This window comes from Talpa europaea (genome assembly GCF_964194135.1).
Source record: "Talpa europaea genome assembly, chromosome: 8".
Classification (NCBI taxonomy): domain Eukaryota; kingdom Metazoa; phylum Chordata; class Mammalia; order Eulipotyphla; family Talpidae; genus Talpa; species Talpa europaea.
In genome coordinates, this window is record NC_140075.1 from 82,999,358 (window position 1) to 83,016,022 (window position 16,665).

Genomic DNA, 16,665 nt, shown 5'->3' on the forward strand with positions numbered 1-16,665 from the left:
CCCAGGAGCTGCAGGGCTGTTCTAGCGATACAGCAGGCTGAGTGCACAGGAGCAGGATGGGCAGTAACTTGAGAAGAAAATTTATATTCCCCAAACAGACTTCTTTCTATTCCAAACCCTTTTCCCATCCGTCTATCATTCCCAGTGTCTCTTCTTTCTATCACAATTTGTGTGTGCTACTGAGAGCATGAAATTGAGTTTCAATTCAATCACAGGTCATGGGCATATTAGGAAATGTTTAGTGAATGTCCATTTATTGAATAAAATCTATTAAAACACTACTATAAATAGAACTGTTTAACACAATAAAATCTATTAAAATACTACTGATCCCGGTCTCATGAGTTTCTACCCAGAGTTAGGCCTACTTTTTATGTAGCAACCTCAGGCATTATTTGTAAGTTAAATTTGAACAGTTAGCACTGTATTCAGGCATGGTGATTTTATAAAATTCTATATAAAGTATTAAATGTAGTTTGATTTCTGGGAGAAAAGGTTTGGGTAATTAGTTATTACTATCCTTTTATATCTATGGAGTTCTTCCTCCTGTTAGGGGGAAAAGGATGTCCTAAAGCTAATTCCATACAGGCTTTGTGGACTCCACTCCCACCCCAGGCCAAAGCCAAAGACACTGGGAACTCCAAATCCCATCATCACCAAAGGGAAGGTAGCTGGGACCTGAGGGTGGGGTTAAGCAGCCAGGTTGATATAAAAGGCAGACACGTGGGCTTTGGGGGTCCCCCATTTTGGCTCTCTGCTAGCTCGCAGCGTCCAGCCAGCTCTGAGAGTGACTTTGGGTTTCCAGGTCGTCGGATCAGGTAGGACGCATTAAAGACTTTATTTCCCTATTTTCTCCCTGAGTTGTACATTTTCCTTATTTCCTTTTCCCTTGTAAATAAACCTTTTATTAACCTTTTGTGTGTGTCTGTAGTGGAGTATTCATAAGTCCCTTTTAAGCGCGCAGGTGAGGACCCACAGCCAGGAACCCGTTCAATATCGGGGCTGCTCTAGAACACTCCCTTCTCTGAGAGAGAGAAGGTAAAAAAATAGAAAGACTTGTATGTGTCTTTAGAGATGGCTTAAAATACTCCTTCCACCAGGGAAATAGTAGCAACTAAAAGTTAGGAACTGGAAAACTCAAACCATTAACCGGAGATAGAAAAGCAGAGACTTCCTAGAAGACGACCCAATGTCCACTAAGTCCCTCTGGCCATACAGGCTCCAAGGAGCAGAAGGCGACACGCTGGCACTGACTGCCCCAGCTCCAGCACTGTCCCCACCAGGGACAACCACACACACTCATCAACCCGGTCTCGGGGAAAGCACCCTTGGCTCCCCCTTTGTCACTCAAAAAATATCCATTCTCTTTCTCTTTCAGCAATTCCAATGCTGTGTGGGTCAGAGAAGGGAGGGATCCTTTCTGAGAGAGGTGCTGGCTGTGTGGGGACACGCAGCCAAGGCGGCCTTGATACTCACCGGTGCAGATGTGTCCATCCCCGGCGTACCCGGGCAGGCAGGCACAGCTGAATGAACTGCCCCCGCGGTGAATGCACTGGGCCTGGCCAGCAGGCGCGCAGGTGTGACTGCCATCCTCACAGGGGTTGGCCGGGGGAGCAATCACTGAAAAGAAAAGGCCAGGATGTGCAAGGGCTCAGGCCCACGGGCGGGGTGGGGGTGGGGGTGGTACGAGGTGTTCCTAGCACAGAGGTCTGCACAGAGGTTTCTAATGATAACTACTACTTTTTATCCCATTGGATTAAAAATTACTTTTTTTCTATCACTATCTGGTTCTATCAATGGAATGACTCTGAAATTCTAGTTCATTGGATTGATTTTTAGGTCCAAAATATATTCTTTGGAACTTAGAAAAGGTATATTTATTCCAGATGAGGCTCTATAGCTAGTGAGGTGGGACAAGCATCTTTGAGTTATAAATCCCTTTCATTCTAGTTTGAGAAATATTTGATGTCTACCTAGAGCTGCTGGTATTTATTAGTGGCTCAGTCTTGTTACACGATCAGGCTGATGCCAATACACACAGGGATGAGTATGAGGTGAACATACTCCAACACCAAAAACATCTATTTACAGGAAAACAACAATGATAAAATAAAAAGCAACACACACACACAGAGAATAACTTTGGGTTATTTCAAGGTAAACTGTTTTCTAGAAGACCATACAGCAGTTTCTCTAGAGCAGAAGTGGAGAGATTAATGAATAAAGAGTCAGGGTCAGTACCGTTTTGGTTAAAAAGAGGACTGCTAGGGCACTACTCACTGATGCAAGTGTGTCGGTCATCTGCAAACTCATAACCACTCCGGCATTCACACCTGTAGCTTCCCGGCAGGTTGATGCACACAGAGTTGGGGCCACAGCGATGGAAGCCTGTTGCACATTCATTTACATCTAACAAGAAAAGTTCTACTTAAACAAGAGGCTCACAAATGGAAGCTCATAAAACTGTTTTCTCGCCCACTCTGAGGCTTCAGACTAATGGAGGACTAAATACAAGTTGACAAGTAGGATTTCTAAGCACCAGATAGAGATGCATGTTGTAGATCATCTTAAATAGCATTTCACGATACTCAAGTGTGAACCACCTGGAGATATTTTGAATATGCTGAGAATTCTTTACACAATTACAAACATTTAGAAGAAAAACACTGCAATGGTTTTTCTTTCAAAATGTAAAGAAATTTTTATTGCTGCATTTTGAGGCTAAATAGGTAAAATAAACACAGTATCTGAAATTTAAAAGTGACCAGGAAATATACTTTTTAGTAAATGTAGGAAATACTTAACATAGGCTTAAAACTACAAAATTTAAGAACTCAAAACATCCAGGAATTACAACAGTGTTTTCTTTTCATAGTTCCAGCCCCAAATGTCTGTACCTTCAAGTTATCCTCTCAAATCTAACATATGCTTTAGTTTTTAAATAACTGTGTTTAGGCTAACAGCTGCTGAACTCACTGATCAATGGGGATCAGAAAGATTCTTTTCATCCATTAACATATTATGCACAAGGACATGAAAAAAACAGAGCAAATGGTTCTTACCCACACAGCTCCGTCCAGTTCCCTGGTACCCAGATGCACACTCACAGGTGTAGTCTACACCTGTCCCTGGAAGGCACCGAGCTGTTGTGTCACAAGTGTGACTCCCGTCATAGCAAGGATTCACTGGGGCAGGGGCCGAATCATCTGTGTGGGTAGAAAGGAAATAAAAGGAAGGAGATTGAGGAGTCCCATATACTCATCTGTGTTTGGGTGACCTTACTAAACTCTCAGTATCCAGAGCCAATGTATTTTATCTGTATCACAGCTTTAAATTCCAGAATGGCTTCTAGATACAACTAACCTTTTAGAAGTTTACTCTATATACCACTTGCCTACTCTATATACTACTAACCTTGCTTATAGTGGGGCTTATGTCTAAGGGAGAAAAATATCTAACACAGGTCATCCTTATTTAAAAGTGCTTTTGCGCTATCATTTCCTGTGATTCTCAAGAGAATTCTGTGAAGCAGACTGTCCTCATCCTCAGCAATTTTCAGATAAGGAAAAATTAAATGAGAGACATCAAAAAAATTTCCTGGATTCATAAAGCCAAGAAGTTAGGACGCATAACCAAGATTTCTAACTCTAAACCAAGCAGTGTCTCAATAAAATTCACTGTTTTGGGGGTCAAAATCATGCTTCTTAAAAGCTTTGTAAGATCAAATGAATAGGAATGATTTTGGACTCTTTAGAATTACTCTTGCCACAGTCAACCATCCATGAGGTAGCAATGATTGTTAACATCTGAAATCATCCCTAAAAAAGCCTTACTTTTAGATAGTATAATAACAACGTTTACTGAGATCTTATCTGCCAGGCACTGTTCTTCTCAACCCTTTACACTGAATCCTCATGACCTCACTGCAAAGGCATTATCTTCATCTTCACTGCAGCACAGAGAGGTCAAGTAACCTGTCCAAGGTCACACAGTAAGTAGAGATGGCTCAAGCGGAGCCAAAAAGCCAGCAGTTTAGATCCAGAGTTCACGTTTTCTACCACTCAGCTACAACTACCTCCAAAGGAACTTCATAAAGCCCCCGAGTGCCTGTCTGGACGGCCAGCCTTGTGCCCAGCAGGCTCTTAACAGTTCTCGTTGCCCTAGTGTAGCGGCAGGGTGGCACAGAGCAGGATCTCTATGATTTGAGCAGATGGGTGAAGGAGGAATCCTGGACCCCTCAGTGGCTTTTCAGGCTTTTACTGGGTTTACCAGGTACACAACAGGGAGGGTTGTCAGGGGACTGGGAGGCTGGCAGGCCTCTCAGCCCCCAGCAAGTCTTCTTTCTTTCTGGGCTCTCCAGCGTTCTCTCATGGCCTCTGCTTCTCTGCTTGTTCTCCTTCTGGTGGTTCCGTTCCGCTCTGCTGGCGTCCCTGTGACACCACCCTAATAAGCCCCGTCTCAGCCCAGGTGAATCCCACCTACACATATCCACACCCTACTCCAGGTGCCTGCCATCAGGCATGCCTTCAGGACTGCAGGGATCCATCATCAATCCTAATGGCGGGAAGGCAGAAAAGCCTGACAATTATTTACCCTACACCTAGGAATCAGCATCCCGGCATCTCAGGCGGACTCCAGCAGCACCACCTGCTTTGACTTCCTTTTCCTCCTGGGTTCCCTGTTTCTCTCTCACCCACATCCCCACACCTCTTACTTCATGTGGGCAACACTGCTCAAAATGACACCTGGTGGAGACCCAAGTGCTGGCTGCTGTTGCCTGCCTCAGAAGCTGGGCTTCTAGTCCTTCAGGAAGTCTGGACACCTCCCCAGCACTAACCCAGTGCCCGCAGTAGGACTCTCCTGATTTTCTTTGTGAGTCTGCCTGGGTTGCCTGGGCTGAGTCCCGGATGGGACACTCCGGCATTCTGGCAAACTCCTATCATTAACTTTATAAGCAACACCACAGAGCGTTCCCACAATGGAATATTCTCGTATTCGTTGATTCCTGTAATAGGGGCTTGTCCTTGGCTCACCTCAATATCATTGGATGGAGTAACAGAATCTTTGCCAACAAAATGCACCAGCAAATTGCTCCAGCACTTTTAAACCTGATGAACTCAAAAATTAAAAACTTCGGCATTAGCCTAGTTCCCTGTCATGCAGCCCTTCCCTCTGGATCCTTGGCCTGAGACACAACACCAGGGTTGTTGTGGTCGTTGGCTTAACTTGTTCTAAGGACCAAGTTCCTGAGTCAGTCCCTGGCATGTGTTACCAGTTAACAGAAATGGAGGTAGGCCTGACTGAAGAACCCGATTCTCCCTCATTATTTCTCCACTTTAGGAGAAGATTTCATACAAAATGGTCATTCTACCCAGCTAAAGCGGTAAGTGAACATCAAGATGTTTTAATGTAATAAATACCAATGCTGAGCCTTCTTGTTCATGCTTTCCAGCATCAAAATTTCACAGTGGTACATTCCAGTAAAGATTAGTGAGCATACATGGGTGTGAAGGGCTTATCACTCTGCTCGGCATTAAAAGAAGAAAAATTGAACAAAAGATGACTTGCAAATTTTGACAGGATATGCTAACGTACCTGAAGCTGAGGAGAAAACATCCCTAATTGAACTGACTTAAGTACCTTCCTGACACGACTGGCCAGGTAATTTGCAGAGCCCCTTGTTCAAAAGTTATTAAGAGCAGCAAGATGGTGATAGCAGAGCATTAAACCAAGCGAAGCATACAGCCTTCTGAACACAGGCCCTGTTCAATGAATTAGGTTTCCAAAAAATTATTTAAAAAATAATTCTGGCTTGTATAAATAAATAAATCTTTTTAAAAAATTAAGAAATAAATAAAAAATAATTCTGGAACTTTTTGACTAGTCATTCTCTGGCTTGTTAGCCTTTCTTTTATTACAGTAAGTAGAGAATAGCAGTATCTTAAGACATTTTGTTTCACCCTGACCCTCTTAAATTGCTCTGACGGAGATCTGGAACTAATTTACTCATCTAATCAAGGGGAAGAGCGGTTTTCCTTAGAAAAACAGTCCGTTCAGCTTCACTAAATGGCTCTCTGCCCAACGTCTCAACCCTTCACAAGGAGCCCAGGAGGGGGACAAGGACAGGAAGCATTCCTGGATCCTGGTCTAGGACCCCATACAAAACAGCCAACCCACACTCGAAGCTCAAACACTTGGGGAAGGCTGGGGGCTGGCGGCAGGCAGGGGCCTGGCTCTGATGACTCACTGGAAGACAACAACTCCCTTCCTGACCCTGGGAAACCAGCGCTCCCACCTCAGGTGCGGACGGCCCTGCCTCACACACATCCTACCAAGATAATGGCTCCCTCCGGAGCAAGTGAGACTCTTGAGAAGATACTGCTACACCCAGAGCAGAAAGAAAAGAGAGGTTTTCTTTCTTCTTTTTTTGTTTCTGGTCTTTTGTTTTCCCCCGTTTTTCTCCCGCTCGGGTAGAATGAGCAGTCTTCCTGTTTCGTGCAGGGCGGATAAAGCAGGGTGAGGGGCAAAAACACACATTCCCACTTTTAAAATTTGGTCTCAATTGGGAGGCAATCCCAAGACCAGCACAGTGTGGGGAGGATCAGTGTTGTGGGGGTTACGAGTGGGTTCTGGAACCGAGTCGCTGCTGGGTGTGAAATGCAGCTCGCCGCTTTCTTGCGATGACCACGTAACTGACTTCATGTCTAGACCTCAGCCTCTGTAAAGGGGGGCTAGAAATCCCCCTTTTGGGTAGGGCTTATTGGAATTAAATGACTTACAATAGCACTTGGCACCAAGTAAACTGTCCGTTATTATTTAGTAGGATGGAAGGGGAAGTAACCACATTCTAAAGGCAAGTTAGCCAGTCAGTGCCTGCCAGTTTGCTGGCTTTCTCTGACCCTGTTCCCTCATTTGGTATGTCTCTAGGAAAAATACACCCAGAGGTCTATCTTTTCGCTAAAAGATTCCAGAATCTGAAAGGGACTGCACGGCCTGGAGGTTCTTCCACTGATTGCTGTTTTTACAGATCAGCCGCCTACACCCAGCAGAGGGTTGAACTGCACATTCAAAGGTGAAGGATGTTTCCTCCAGTTGTTTTTGTTTAAAGCTCTCCTTGAGTAATCTGCAGCGGTTCTCTAAAATCAACTTTACATTTTCATGCTATTAATTCACTACCTTAGTATCCCATTTTGGGACACTTACTGTCTGTTCCCCCAACCAACTGTCCTAAAACCATCCCACACCAACCAACCCAACCAACAAACTTGGGATTCTCATTTCAAGTCGTGTCGGCAGAGTAGAGAGGCCTAGTCCTCTTCCATATCTGATTACAGTGTCGGAGTGACACTCGCACAGTGAGCCCAAGGAAATGGAAGGAGCCCTCTATTCTAACGCTAAAGCTCAGAATTTTTCATATGCTCCTTAGATATTTGTATACTTCGTTGCATAAATATCTGCCCAAATTTCCTGTCTATCTTTTCATCAGACTGTCTTTTTTTTTTTTTCTTTACTAGAGTTGCACTAGAGACCCAAGTCTTGTTCTGTGAATGGTATGTCCATTTTGTTGTGTCTTCTGAAGCACAGGTTTAATTTTGATGACACCAATTTTTTTTTTCTCTTTCTTTGCTTATGCTGTCAGGTATATATCGAAGAAGTCATTGCCTAATTCCAGGTCAGAAAAAAATCACCCCTGTATTTTTATAAAACTTTAGCTCTAACATTAACCATCTTAATATACAATATGATGTAGGGGTTCAACTTTGTCCTTCACAGGTGGACATCCCAGTTGTTTGAGAACCATTTGTTAAAGAAGTCTCCTCACTGAAATTTTTTTAGAGCCTTGATCAAAAAATCAATTGACCAACTGTGGTTTTCAGGATTTTCACACCTATACCCTGGATCTGTATGTCTATCCTCATGCCAGCACCTCACTATCTGGACTACTCTAAGTTTTGAGATGAGTACATATGAGTCCTCCATCTCCCCCCCTCCCCCCAAAGATCATTTTGGTTAATTGTGTCCCTTAAATTTCCATATAAATTGAGCTGATAGGATTATATTGGATAGTAATGAACCTATAGATCAATTAAGAAAGCATTACCTTCTTTTGATCCACTACCATGGAATATTTTTCCAGTTTAGTATATTTTTAATTTTTTTCAAAAATGACTTCTAGGTTTCAGTGTAAAACTACTCTTAAAAAACTGTATTCCTAAATTTTATTCTTTTTGAGATGGAATTGTTTTGCTCATTGCTATTATAGAAAAATTACATTTTTGTATATTGATCTCATCTCTTATAACCTTGCTAAAACCAGTTTCTTACTTCTAATGACATGTGGTCATTTTTTAAATAACTTCCTTAGATTTTCCATCTATAAGGCATGTCCCATGAGACTAGAGACCATTTGCTTCTTGCTTTTATAATGCCTTATATTTCATGCCTACTTGCCTCAGCTAGAAGTGACAAAACAGATATCCTTGCACATTCCCAATCTTCGAGGGAAAACATCCAGTTTTTCTTCATTCAGTATGTTGTTACCTGTGGGTTTTTCCACACATGCAGATATGCAGTTCTATTTTTTTTCCTCCAGGCACTGGCTTTTTGTTTCACCTTTGTCCTTCACATCCTTTAACTCTTAGCCCAAATGTCACTTCCTTGGGGACACCTTCCCTGAATCTCCAGATGAAGCTCATAGCACCCAGTGCTTATTGCAATTACAACAACTACTGGTATCATTCTCTTCCTAATTTGGTGTCAACCTATTCACAGGTGTGTCCCCAAGACTCACTAGCACACACGGTTGCTGCTACAAACCAACCTTGCCTATTATGGCCTGGTCCTGACCTCGGCAGAGACACTGTTCTGTAAGTTCTCCTTATGTTTCTACCTGCTTTATTCATCCTTATACCCAGCACCTAACACAGAGCCTGGCACTTAGTAGCCCTTCAAAATTTCTGAGAATCATTCCAAGGCTATTCAAAAAGGAATGAAGAAAGGAGCGTAGGTGTTTTTGCCCAACAAAAATAAAAAAGGAAAGTGTACCTTCCACAGGGCCAATTTGATTGGTCACAGCAAATCTAAGCACTTGTTCTTCATCAGTGTACAAGGCAAAGACCCGGTCGACACTCAGCTGCTGGGTGGCAGGGATGGCCTGGTGCCTGGGTGCATGGCGGCACGCCTGGTAAGTGATGTTCTGTCGGATGCGGTAGGACCGTGTTTGGTTGATGCCACCAAATATGAGAAAGTAGTCTCTGGAACTTGTGGAGGTCACCACTGCAACAGACACATCATGTGACCAAACTGGTGAATTTAAATATTAGAGATTTTCATGTATGGTCAGCTTTTCTGCAGTTTTTCATTTAATTCCCTTGGGAAGTTAACCAGTTTATATGGGCAACCTGCAAGGCAATCCCAAGAACCTGAGCAGAATGAACACCAGTGTTGAGTCACACTGAACACCCTGGATACCCAGCCTTATTTATTCTCCACCACCGCCCCCGAGGTGGCCCTGCAATGGTATGCACTAATCCTCCAGGGCTGCGAAGTCATCCAAGGCACTGGGCTGTTAGGTGGTAGAGATGGAACTGAACTCAAGCCAACCCAACTCTATAGCACAAGTTTTTAATCAATGCATCCTCTCCACATTGCACAGCGGTTGATGACTCCCAACCTCCCGCCCTCAGGTCTGAAGGTTTCCAGGGAAAGGAAGGGGTGGTTTCTCCTATTTCGAGTTGGGAAGTCTGGCCCGTTTTTTTGGACCCTCAGCTGCTCCTGCAGCCTCCAGTTCTCTCCACCCATTCTCGCCCCTGCATCTCTTGCCGGCTGCCAGCTTTCTCACTGTCGGACAGCAAGGAGCAGAAGGCAAGGGACAGCGAAGCATTGTGCCGCAGGCCAGCACCTGGGGCTGCGCAGTGTCCTGCCTTCAGGAAGGTTTTATAGGCACCTCAGTTTACAGTGTCAGCCACGTCAGGTAGATGGAAGGTGTTACACTCATCCTAATGGTGAGAAAAAGTCTCTCAGATGAGTGACCTTTTCCCACCTATTTTAAACATTTAAGATATGCACTTATACTACTTTCTGACACCAAGGCTAACATTAGTTTCATAATGTCGTGCAGCATCTTTCTGTGATTTTAAAAAGGAGGCGAAAACAAGGTTACATGGTAAGTGTAAATTCCAACAATCAATTATTTTTTCCGTGGCCCAGAAAGTAGAATGGCTAAAGATTACATATTTTTATACCATCTGTTGTGCCAGCAAGCACAGGGCGGGTTCCTATCCATTTTGGCAGAAGGGCAAAGGAGAGTCCTGGAGCCCTCAGTGGCTTTTTCAGGCTTTAATCCTCTTTCCACACCCACTATTGTGGGGCAAGCCAGAAGGCTGGCAAGGCAGGGAAAGGGGTGCCAGGAGGCTGGCAGGTCTCCCAGCCCCCAGCAAATCCTTACTCTTTCTCTTTGGGCTCTCTGCGTCTTCTCGTCCTCTCCTAACCATTCTCTTCATGCTATTTCTGTGCGACGCCGCCCTTATAGCCTCCGCCTCCAGGCCCAGGAGTGCCCACTTACACTCCAGGTGTCCACCATCAGGCATGCGTGCCCCGCGCCCACACACCCCAGCGCCTTCTGCATTCAAGACTGCAGTTGATGGCCACAGAGTCCAGCGGCATAAAAGCCTGACCATCACCCTACACCATCCTTACCCACCCTCCATTGACAAAGATATTGATTACATTATTATTTGAAAGTGTTGGGTAGAATATCGATATGCTTCGCTGTGGCAGCCAGGCTTCTTCTAACCCTGTGTATTCGGTAATACAAAAAATGATGTTGAGCTCATTGTTATGTACACACACCATTCTAAGTAACTTAGAATCCCAAGTAAGTAACTCAGTAATCCTATAACTCTCCCATGAGTATGTGCTGCCCCCATTTACAGATGGAAAAGCTGAGCACACATACCTGAGTCCGAGTAGTGGTAAAGCTCTTTGTAGGGCGCTATCTGGGCTGTGAAATTTGCTGGGATGTAAGGCACCTGGCCTTGAATGTTGGTTTTAATGCTCAAATAGGTCTCGGGGTCAAGCCCTTCTGCCTTTTGAGTGATTTGAACCTTTTCTTCCCCTGGATAGAAAATAATTTCCATGTCTTGGATAAAGGTAGCACCTGAGGAAGAAAAAAAAAAAATCAGTTCAGGGGCAAACTTTCCAGTAAGAGGTACAAGTGGTCTTGTATCTTCCAGTAATAACTACCAAAGCATACTTCCTCCCCACAATTTCTAGCACTGTTGAGATGGTGCCTGAGGGGATGAACTGATATCCAAGACTAAGTACTATCAGCTGTTGATTTTGTAGGTTTCCCAAATTTTCAATTAAAGAGTGTGGTTTTCTCCTGTCTCATCTCACACTTCTCTTTGTAGGAATTTGTTTTCTTTGAGAAATAAACTCTTGGTAACAACCATGAAATTTTGCTAAGGTTTCCAGACTTAGCAAAAACAAGCAAACAAAACCAGGACACTGAATTAAACTTCAATTTCAGATAAATATGTTTTTAGGATAAGTATGCCCCTTACATTTTAGAAAATAGTACTTTAGAATGTAACCAAAGTGTATCTGAAATTCATATATTACTGGGTGTTTCTATTTATCTCCTTTAGACCCAAGGTTTTATTCAAATGATTAAAAGCAAGACTCCACAAACAACAGTTGAAATCTACTGCTGGAGGTAGGAGAAAAACTTCTCTCGGCATATTTTTTCATGTGCAATAAAAGATAAACTCATTAGAAAACTATCCTCTATACCTTTGCTCTTGGAGGGAACTTGTTAGATAAGCATTAACAGCTTCTGGGTGCTGCCAGGAAAAAGCAGAAACACACACACACACCCCAGGCCTATTGAAACAGAATTGCATGTGCACAAGGAGCACAGGTGATATGTGTGCAGGTTAAAGTCTAAGCAGCACCTCTATGATTAGAGGTCAGAGACATAGTGGAGAGAGAAGAGTAAAATCCCTCTTCCTGAGAAAGGAAACCGAGCCCAGGTGCCCTCTAATTACCATTTTTGCACCCTCATTTAACATACTAGCATAATAATTCAATTAAACAAAGTGACAAACAAGCTGCAACAAAATGGGGTGAGGTCACAAATGCTGCAAATGAATTCGTCTTATTTCTCAGAACTCAGGACATTTAGGAGAAATTACCCTTTTTGAAAAACTGTCCTGCAGGCCAAACCATCCCCCAACTACCTCCAGATGAACTGTCACACCTGTGGCCCTAGAACGCTGAACAAGTAAACCCTTTTTCACCAAATAAAAACCCAAAGGGCCCTCCGCCTCCTGCAGGAGCAATGCCACGGCAGCCATCATATGCTGTCGGCCACTCAGAGATGCTACTCACCTGTGAGGCTGAAGCCATTCTTCCAGCCTGGCTTTTCTAAGGCAAACAGCCACCCAAACAGGCCTCCAATTGGAGCGAGGGGGAGCAGAGCCTGGGCGGCAGGCTGCGGGATATGACTGATGGCCGTGTACGCTCTGCCATCATTGCCCACGAGGTAAGCATGCAGGTCCACGTCGGTGAAGTGCACGGGCGTGTGGCCCACGAGAAGGTGGCCACTTACTTTCCCATTGACTCGATGAGGTGTCCCTAAAAGATAGTGAGTCAGGTAAACCTTGAGCACCATCGGGCTGGCGATGGACAAGCAGATCATTTCACTGACGACTGACTCCCCATACTTGATCTTCAGCCAGTCATTTGCCCGACTCCCTAACCAACCAATTATCTATCAGCAAAACATACCTGTCTTGACTCTCTTTTCTCCTCTCCTCCCTCTGTCCCATCCAGGCTAACTCCAGTGAACTGGCAAAAAGGAGGAACCATTTCTGGTTCTTCCTTAAAGTGGAAGATCAGTGCAAACATATGCATCCCTCACACATTTATGGAGCACTCCAGGCTGTCAGTGTTTTAATTCAAGCAGTGGTGACTCAAGGTCCACAAGCATAGCTCATAGTGTCAGGTGGGAGCAAACCAGCAGCCCCCCAAGCCTGCACCACTCACCTTCTGGCAGACAGTGCTTCCCATTTCCATAAAACCTAGACTGACAGTGGCAGCAAAATCCGGTGGCATAGTCAGTGCAGAAAGCATGTTGGGAGCACTGTCCGTGGTTGTGTTCGCAGGTTTCCTTGTTGGCAGAATTATATGTGAAGACTGGAAAGTAAAATAGACTTGTGTTGAAAAGACTGTGATTCCAGCACCACTGCCACTAAATTCCATCAGGGACATTGCATCTGCTCCATAAAACCAGCTCTGATTGTAATGAACACATGGTTTTAAAAAAAAATGGGTGTTTGATGTTTAAAAGACAGGAATAACATTCCACCCAAGGGAATTGCTTTGTCTTCTGGCAAGATATCCTGCTGGCTGCTCCCATCCGATCTCACTGCAAAGCTGGGGAACTCAGAGGAGGCTGCACCTCTGTGAAGTGACACAATAACCAAGCCAGGCACTGAGACCATGTTAGGCTGAACTGTACGATGCTGCCATTTTGTGAGTCAGGATGGTCAAATATCAGCAACTTTTTATCGTTCAATCTAACATTAATGACCTCCTAAGAGGACAACAGAGAGAAACTAGCAAATGTAGCCTCATATTAATCATTGTCTTCTCCTAGGTAACCCTGCACTTAGAGAGAACAGCAGATAACTTGTCTTACTACCCAGAAGGTATTTTTTCCTGAGAGGATCTTAAAGAATACACTTGTTTAAAAGTATGTAGGGAGGAAGTGGAGCGGGAGGGGAAAGGAACTGGGAACCCAGCTGTTAAAGTGCTCTATTTGGCTTAAGAGGAGCTTCCGGCAGTGGAGGAGAACCTGGCTACAGTCACAGCTCTGCTAGGAAGCCACAGTGGGACAGGATAAGCTCAAAGGGCCAGTACTGGTCCCTTCTACCTCCACTTACCCTGACTATTAAGAAAAGTGGGTCCTCCGTGCTACAGAGAAAGAAAGGAATTGGAGCCTACACCCTTGTCAATAAAGGAAATGGCCAATGGGGGAATGAAGGTAGCTGGGAAGAAGGGCCTGAAGGACAAGAGCTGAGGGAGTTGCCCAACACTGAGGGAGGTGCCATTCCCACACTCGCCACCAGGAGGCAGAGCGGCTGGTACACCTCTGCCTTCCATCCTCAGGAGCAATCGACCAAACAGGGATCACAGGGAACTGGAGCGCTAGACTCTGCTACTGCTGTCAACTGGGAGCTCTCAAGAAAGATACACATCCCCCCCTTACGGAAAACGAAAAAGTTGTGTCCCAGATCCAAGTCTGAAAAGGGTGAAGGAGGAGAGAAAGGTCAAAAGTGAAAGATCAATGTCTACCCAATATTCTAGAATAAAAAAAACAATGGTGAGAAGATGTAGCACCAGATATGTAACAAGGTAACCAGCACAAAAACGTGTAGCAACAGCATGTTAAAATATAACAGAGGTAATATTTAAATAGTACTTAAAAGTATGCCAGGCACTATTCTATGAACTTCAACTTTTTTAACTTTTAATTTGTATAAGAGCAGGGACTGTTTTTATACTCATTGTGTGGACAAAGAGGCTGAAGCACATATTAAAATTTCTTTCCTGAAGTTACACAGGCAGTAGGTGGCAGAGCTGGGATTTGAACCCTGGAGGTCAGGCTTCGGATTCTTTTCTGTTGCATTCTTGCCCTCCCGTGGAAGGCACGCACATCTATCACAAAAGCAGGGTTGGGGTCTGATCAGGTATTTAGGGTTAATCAGTGGAGGCTTCAGCAAGTGAGGTTTGAGTCATACTTTATAAATCAGGCTTAGCAGTAAAAGAATACAGAGCTTATCCAAATGGATTTTGCAGCACACTGATAAAAAAGCCCAAGTAAGAAGCGAGAGTGGCATGAGCATGAACTTCTGGGCGGTACCGGACAGTACAAATCCTGGAGAAGCACACATCTAAAGAGGAAGGACCCTATACCTCTGAACCCGATGTGGTGCTGTGAACCAAAGTTACCACAGCACTAAGTCCAAAAAAAAATTTAAAAGGCAGCAAGCTGGGGCAGGGCGGCAGAGGGGAGGCAGGACAGATCATTTGACTCAAGTGAGAATGAAGTAGGTGACAAGATTTGGTAGAGCGCCTGGATGACTTGGCTGAGAAATTCCAGCTTGATAAAAATAGAAAATTAGGCACAACCCTGAACATTTTTAAAAACAGGAATGTGCCATAAAACTCAAGCCAGAAAAAAAAAGTGAATAATGATTGAAAAATGATAGAGGATGCCGTGAGAGAAGCTACATACCACTGTCTACCATTGGGCTCTGGAAAAAAGTCTGATTTTTTTAAAAAAATGTAAATTTGTCAGTCTTGGGTTTCTCCAGCTGACAGTCACAACTAAGAGCGACTGGCATGCACCAGGAGGGACTGGCATGCCTACAAGGGCGTGAGTGTGCATATGGCGGCAGCTACCATCAGGACTCCCCCACCCAACTCAAGAGGGCTGGGGTGTCAGAGGCTCCCAAGCTCTAAGGCTCCATCGCCCCCTGGCTCAGGCAGCTCTGCAGAAATCACAGAAATGCACTCACTTTCCTCATCTGTAAATTCAGGATGACTCCCTTCTCACACCTCCCTTGCCAGAGACCATATTTTTTTCTTAATGTATGACTGAGCACCAAGGGGTGAAGGCAATCGGATTCGGATGTAAAGGGCAACAAGCATTTTCAGGAAATTCAGATAAAAATAAAACCAAACTCTAACCCTGTTCTGATCCAAAATTAAAGACATAGTTTCTATTATATACCCTCTAACTGGTCTAGGAAAGACTTTTCTCAGCTAAATTTCTGTTTCTAAGAGTGAACTAGGGGTAGGGGAGAAGAGGACACAGATGTGGGGAACTAGGCTAATTTCGCTAAATAGGGATGGGCACAGCTTTTTAATGAGTAAGAGGAGCAAAGCAATGCAGCCAGCAACTAAGAAATGCAACTGTGCAGATTTTCAAAGTTGACTGGCATGCAGACTGCATTTTTCTGAAAAATAATGGTTTGGCTCCCACACATGAGAGACTGACGCTATGATTAGAATGGATTCGTTATTGGTAAGCTGGCGTGGGGATGTTTTTAAACAAATTTTTGTGGAATACTCTATTCTCAGGATGGAATTTGAGCCAAGAACACATGCTGTCTTCCAACATAGTGCCAGCCACGACAGGAAAGCTGGTTACTCCACAGCAGGAGAACGCAGGATCCCTTTTTTGTGCCTGCATCCCCAAATAGGCGCACACTTAAAATGTTAGCTTGTTAAGTGAAAGGTAAATGCCTCTTGTAATCTTCATTCAATAATTCAACATATATTTATTGAGCACTCACTACAGGCCTGACACTGGCCTAGGAATTAGGAATATAGCAGGGAACAAAGAGATAGAAATTCCTGTCTTGACTCTTACCTTCCCGTGAGCAGCAGTCAACAAACATGGAGTATTTAGTATGGCAGACGGCATCAAAAGCTATGCAGAAACTTTAGAGAAGGAGAAAAGGGCTAGAGGGGGCAGGTGACTTTGCGCCTTTAAGTAACACAGTCAGGAAAGACCTTGAGAGATGACCTTTGGGTACAGCTGGCAAGGGGAGGTTAATGGACTGTAGGGTAAGGAAAAATGTCAGGCTCTTCTGC

General features: G+C 44.2%; 1 protein-coding gene across 1 annotated transcript in view; it reads right to left on the minus strand.

Annotated features, from left to right (window-relative positions):
• NID2 (nidogen 2) overlaps positions 1–16,665 on the minus strand; it is a gene marked incomplete at both ends in the record, with an annotated part of 59,347 nt that overhangs the window by 18,164 nt on the left and 24,518 nt on the right. Inside the window, 7 exons of the mRNA XM_084240270.1 lie at positions 1,477–1,620; positions 2,281–2,409; positions 3,063–3,206; positions 9,046–9,276; positions 10,958–11,158; positions 12,391–12,636; positions 13,048–13,197. Of these exons, the coding sequence (XP_084096396.1) occupies positions 1,477–1,620; positions 2,281–2,409; positions 3,063–3,206; positions 9,046–9,276; positions 10,958–11,158; positions 12,391–12,636; positions 13,048–13,197 (1,245 nt within the window). The remainder of the gene's footprint in view (positions 1–1,476; positions 1,621–2,280; positions 2,410–3,062; positions 3,207–9,045; positions 9,277–10,957; positions 11,159–12,390; positions 12,637–13,047; positions 13,198–16,665) is intronic.